At 41.7% G+C, this 6,000-nt stretch overlaps 1 protein-coding gene across 2 annotated transcripts in view; it reads right to left on the reverse strand.

Moving 5' to 3' along the window:
* Positions 1–1,934, reverse strand: part of LOC125618504 (complement receptor type 1-like) — a 62,783-nt gene extending 60,849 nt beyond the window's left edge. The window contains exon 1 of one of the 2 annotated variants that reach the window (XM_048809483.1): positions 1,520–1,934. In XM_048809483.1, the coding sequence (XP_048665440.1) occupies positions 1,520–1,640 (121 nt within the window). In that variant the 5' untranslated portion in view covers positions 1,641–1,934. The remainder of the gene's footprint in view (positions 1–1,519) is intronic. The other variant, XM_048809484.1, reaches the window with a different exon arrangement.
* Between the last annotated feature and the right edge of the window lie 4,066 nt (positions 1,935–6,000).

The following is a 6,000-nucleotide window of genomic DNA, read 5'->3' on the forward strand; positions in this document are numbered from 1 at the left end:
ACTTCTATATGCGTACACTGTAGAGGCAGAACTTTTTCTTATACTTCTTTTAAATTCCAAAATGCTATGTAAATTACTTTGGCAATCAAATTATTAGATAGTTTAATTTAGGGTGCCACCTTTGGAGTTTATTGTGATAACCTCAGTAAATATTTTCTTTGCAATTAATAGTGTCCAGCATTGTTTTAATGGTAACTTAATAAACACGAGCAAACTATAATAACATTCCATAAGAAGGGGGCAGACAGATACCAAGACCACAAAAATTTCTAAGTTGACAGCACATTCCTTAATTTAACTTGGCATACTATTAAAAACACAATTTCAAGTTTTATCACAACTGTTCATCTGAAAAGTTACTTTCTGATGTCCAGGGAGATAAAATATCAACAATATCCTTTGTGGAAACTTGTTTTGTTGTTGTTGTTGCAGTCAGAAGTCAAGAAACAATCAAATAATGAAAGCAAAATATCTAGTGGTGGAGAAGAGCAGACCCTGAGTTGTCAGGAGGAGGCTGGACAAAAATAGACAAGATTGTCACTTCAACTCTGGCCAATGAGTCAAAGCAACCAGGAAGACTTCTGGGGAGGACACAAATAGTAGGAGAAGAGTTACTATTGAAGATGTTTACCTACTTACAGTTAAGAGGAAGGAAAGCAAGATGGGGCCTCAGAATCTGTACGGTAGTTATAATAGGCTTTATTTTATGCCTACACATCACTAAAATGGCACATATAAACCTCTCTGCTGTCCTTCCACCTGCAACTAGTTACACTGTGCGATCTGGAGCTCACTTGCTATTCTAACCTCAGGTGCCTGGCATAGGAGGATCTTAAATTAGGTGCTCAATTAAGTGCGTGTTGCTATTGGTGATGATTTGGGGTGAGGATGTAAATAGAGTTCAATGCAGGGCAGTTTTCTGGTGATAACTGTACTCCTAGCACCGTTAGCTTAAATGCCCTTGGGAGCCAAGTGCAGAGGTAGTGGGTTGTCGGATAGAAATGAATTAAGTGACAGACACTGCCATAGACACCTGACACACTTCGTGCCGTTTGGGTAGCTACACCATGATATCAATATCCCCATTTACATATGAGGGAACAGACTCCGACTGGAGTATTAACTTTCCTCACAGTTCAAGTTTGAAGGACGAGAACCAGGTTTGTAGAATTCCCAATCCTTTCTTTTCACTAGGATCAGTGCCACAGTCTACTATTGCCAGTCCAGGCTCTGAATACACAAAGGCAAGGAATTTCATGCAGCACGGGTTGAGCGTTCCCGGCCCTCCTCTGCTCTGGGTGCCACAGAACGCCCTGGGAGAGGGATCTCCACTCCAAAGGCAAGGAGGGGCTCGGGTGCACAGAGGGATCCCAGATCCACCTGCGCTAAGTGCACCTACAGCCACGCCTTGGACCTCGCGTCCAGAGCAGCCAGGCGTTATTCCTGCAGCCGCGGGGCTACCTCGCCCCCTCCCTGGTCCCCGCCTCGCCTCCCCACGCCCTGCCCTCCAGCGTCTCACCCCCGGCGGCCGGCAGCGCCAGCAGCATCAGGACAGCCAGCAGGGCTCCTCCGCAGGGGACAGCGAGAGCGGGCGCTGGGGGCTCCACAGGCTCTGGGCTTCTTGGAAAAGAGGCCCCCATTCTCCCCAGGCAGATCTAGAAAGCAGATGAGATCTCCAAGGAAATGAAGAAAAGTGCCGCGGAGAGACATCAATTGTTGGGCTCCGCGCCAGGGTCTGGGGAAGGCAGAGGGGTTCCGGGACAAAATGCTTTTGACCACAGCTTCCCCTTATTGGGTGAGGTCTTGTTTACTCCGCATTATTTTTGATGAGTTTCGCTACCTTAGGGACCCAGGTGCAAGATCAAAGTCTGATTCAGCTCCCTCTTGTATTTTACGTGTGAGGACCTGCGGGCGGTTCCAGACAAAGGCAGGGGTTTGTCGCAGCTTGGTCAGCATACACTCTTGCACGACTTTTCGCCTTTGCAAGAATCCGTGTGTGTGGGTGGGTCAGCTAGGGAAATGCCTACTCTCCGTGTTTCAAGGACATTCATAGTGCACAAATGAATATGAAGAATCGATTTATTATTGGTGAATTCAGATATGCCGTGCCATTGAAATTTTTTTTAAAGAGTGACTTAATCAGGTTTGCATTTTAAAACTATAATTCTGTATATGATATAGAGTCTAGATTAGAATAGGGCAAAAGTGAATGCAGAAGACCCGTAAGGAGGCTTTGCCATCATCCAAGTGAGACTTCGAGGGCGCTGTCACTGGGTTGCTATGTGAACAACTAACCAAAATCTTGGAGATGAAATGAACGGGATTTGCTAATTTTACTTCCTTTATTAAAGATAGTGGCGAGAGAAAGAAAGGAATCGAGAGTCAGCCTCAGGATCAGAAATCAATGAGATTTGAAATGAAATAAGAAATATGGAAGGACAGAGAGTGCAGAGGGTTAGTGCAGAGAGTTAAGAATTCAAGGATGAGAGAAATGGGGGTATGTGTGGTAGTTTGAATAATGCCCCCCCCCCCAGACGTTCACATTCTAAACCCCAGAACCTGTGTTACCTTACATGGCAAAGGGACTTTACAGATGTGATTAAATCAAGGATGTCGCAATGGGGAGATTATCCCTAATTGGCCTAGTGGGCTTGGTGTAATCACAGGGATCCTTATAAGAGGAAGGAGGCAGATCAGAGTGGGAGATTGATGATGAAAGCAGAGATCAGAGTACTCCTGTCACAGACTAAGGGAGGCCACGTTTAGAAGCTGAAAGAGGCAAGAAACATTCTCCCTTGGAGAAGCCACCAATCCTGGCAACACCTTGGTTTTAGACCTGTAAGGCTCATCTGAATTTCGGACCTCTGGAATTGTAAAATAATAATTTTGTGCTGCTTTCAGCCATAGGTAATTGGTTACAGAAAAAAAAAAAAAAAAAAAGGAAACTAATGGGAGAGGAGCATATCAAAGCTTGTTTTTTTTTTTAATTTGGAAAGACTTGGGCTCGCGACTGATGGGGTTTAGTGGTTTAGCAAAGGCCAGGTGTGGGAATGTTCAGAAAAAGATTGGGAATGTAGATAATTTGTTGATTATGAGGCTGGGCTTTCAGAAAAGCACAAGAAGACTTTGAACAAGGAAAGGGATGGGAGATGGTCAAAATCACAGGAATTAATGAGACAGTCAAGAGGGAACATGTAGAAAAAATCAAAAAGAAGATCAGAATAGAAACTGAGGGATCTCTTCCACGCATTGGTTCTTAACATCTTTGTGCATCCTGTATGTCTTTGCTTGTCTGGTCAAGCTTATGGATCTCGTCTTAGAACTATTTTTTTTAATACATAAGCAAAGTGCAAAGGATTACAGAGAAAGCTAATCATATTAAAATACAAGTCCAAACATGAACCTTGTCCTAAGTGCTCACAGGTCTCTGGCACCGAGAACAAGGACCCTGAATTTACCCATGAAGTGAAACATGGGTCAGTTGTCTCTAACACTGGACTTGGAATGAGTTGTTTGGAGACTGGAGTAATTCCTGAGGCAAGGAAACTAGAAGAGAGCTGAAAAGATATTGTAGCAGGGGCTGGGGATGTGGCTCAAGTGGTAGCGCGCTCGCCTGGCATGGGTTCGATCCTCAGCACCACATAAAAATAAAATAAAGATGTTGTGTACAAGTAAAAAATAAATATTAAAAAATTCTCTCTCTCTCTCTCTCTCTCAAAAAAAAAAAAGATATTGTAGCAGGTATTTCAGTAAATGCATTAGCTTGTATGTCCTCCATGCATAAGTGTGATGGATTCGTGATGGAGTAAAGAGGTTCAGGGTGGAAGACTGTTCTGTGGAAGACTGTTCTCTGCTAGGTGCAGCTTCCCTAATGGAAACATGGCCCAGAAAGGCTGTATCACTAGGAGGTGCATATAAACTTTCCAGAATACTGCCTCACTCATCAGTCCCTCTCTTCCAAATCTTACTTCCCCTTACTACTTAAGAAACAGTAATGTTCCAAAGCCTTAATTTCTTATTTTTCATCATGCTGTCCTCTAAGACTCTACTGTAAGAAATATCTGCTTTAATCATACCACTTTATCATACTTCCTTTTTATTGCAACCAATACCATTTGTTTTCAAGGATCTGTTGTTATCCTTTCAAGTTAGTTTTAATGGAAGAAGCCAGATCGTATTAAGCTATTGAAAAGGGAAAACTCAGCCTTACATCACATGCTAGTTTAATGACAACTCATTTCAAATGGGTCACTGTAATTCTGCCTGGTATTCCTATGGTTATTTAGACCATTTACTCTCCCATTCTCCTAAATGACTGTTTCATGTTTTTATTTTTATTTTAACATTGAATTATGATACTTCCTCCATCATTCTTAATCTCCATTTATGGGATTTCTTTCTTTTTTATCACTGAGAAAATGTAATCAAAGAATTTTCAGAATCTTCTATTTTCTGTCATTACTCCCAACAAATGCCTGTATTTGGCTTATAAAACTTTGTTATCACCTGTTAGTATACTTGTACCATTCGCTACCTCATCTGAGGACTTCTCCACTCTCATGCTAGGTTCAGTCTGCTTTTACTTGCTCAAGAAGTTCACTCCAGGAATCGTCTTTCTCCCTAGAATTGGCAACTCCTCCTTTCGATTGGACTTGGCATGATAATAGTTTCCCATGATAATTAGTCTCCCAATGCAGTGAGTGTAGCAACTGTTCAGTAATGTTCCTTTGGTGTGAAATGCTCTTTGCATAGAAGTCTACCTGTATAGCCATCTCCTCACTTCCTTGCGGTTTGTTTTTTTGTTTGTTTTTTGTTTTCCTCAAATGTGACCTTCCTTGGCCACTCTTTAAAATTCTACATCCATTCCAAAATCCTTTCCTCTTTCTTGGTTCTCATAATTTTAAAAATTAGCAACTACTATATATAACTATAAAGCTCCAATAAAAAATATGCTAAAATGTATTTAATTTTTTCATTTTATTGCCATTTGACAGTCTGATTATTGTCTGTCTCTCCTTCTAGAATAAAAGCTGAATGAGGACATGTCAATTTTATCACCGCTGAATCCCACTGACCTAAAACAGTGATTAGCACATAGAGGGTGGAAGACGAATGACTGATGGTTGAGACGGTTAAGGTCAACTACTGTTTCAGAAAATTTAGTGGTTAAAAAGAAGATAGTTTGAAAAAGAAACACGGATAATTTAGAGAGGATTTGTTTTGAAATGGAGGGAATGTTGCAATCTATTGCTTTAAATGGGTTCCTTCCTCTGGAATTTCTCCCCATATTTTTCCACTGGAAAATCCACTTTTTCCTCTGCTTCCATGTAGTTCAGGTAGACTGTGGTGGGTTCTCAACCTCAATACTGTTGACATTTTGTTCTAGGTAACTCTTTGTCTTGGGGCGGGGGCTGTCCTGAGAGTCATAGCATGCTTGGCCATATCTCTGGTCTCTATCCACTAGATGCCAGTAGCATCCCCAGAGTCCAGTTGTAACAACTAAAAATATCTCTAGACACTGCCAAGGGTCCCTTGGGGGGAAATAGTCCCATTTGGGAGCCACCAAGATAGATTTATCCTAAAGCTCCAAAGATTTATCCCAAAGCTCCAAAGCTGGGTGGGCAACTGAGGCCCTATAATTGGTTCATTTGGAGGCATGTAACCCTATTTGGGTAAATCAGAACTATTGAAGAATTTGTTTACGAGAGAAGCTCTTGGTATTGGAGTGCTAAGCTAGTGGGATGTGGCTTTGACAATGTCATCAAATAGTATGCCAGTTTTTAGGGAATGTCTGCCAGAGAATAAAACCAGTAAGGGAATGCAGAATGGGAGATATGACTGACTTCTGAGGATATGATTTGAATATTTAATTCCTGTTTTGACAGAAGCCAACTATACCCTGGGTCTTTTCTGTCTTGTCATATAATAAATTCTGTTTTTTACCTAAGCCAGTGAAAAATAGATTGTTCTCCCTTGCAGCTAAATGGGTCCTGGCTTGAG

The sequence above is a fragment of the Marmota marmota genome, unplaced genomic scaffold (assembly GCF_001458135.2).
Source record: "Marmota marmota marmota unplaced genomic scaffold, marMar, whole genome shotgun sequence".
Classification (NCBI taxonomy): Eukaryota; Metazoa; Chordata; class Mammalia; order Rodentia; family Sciuridae; genus Marmota; species Marmota marmota.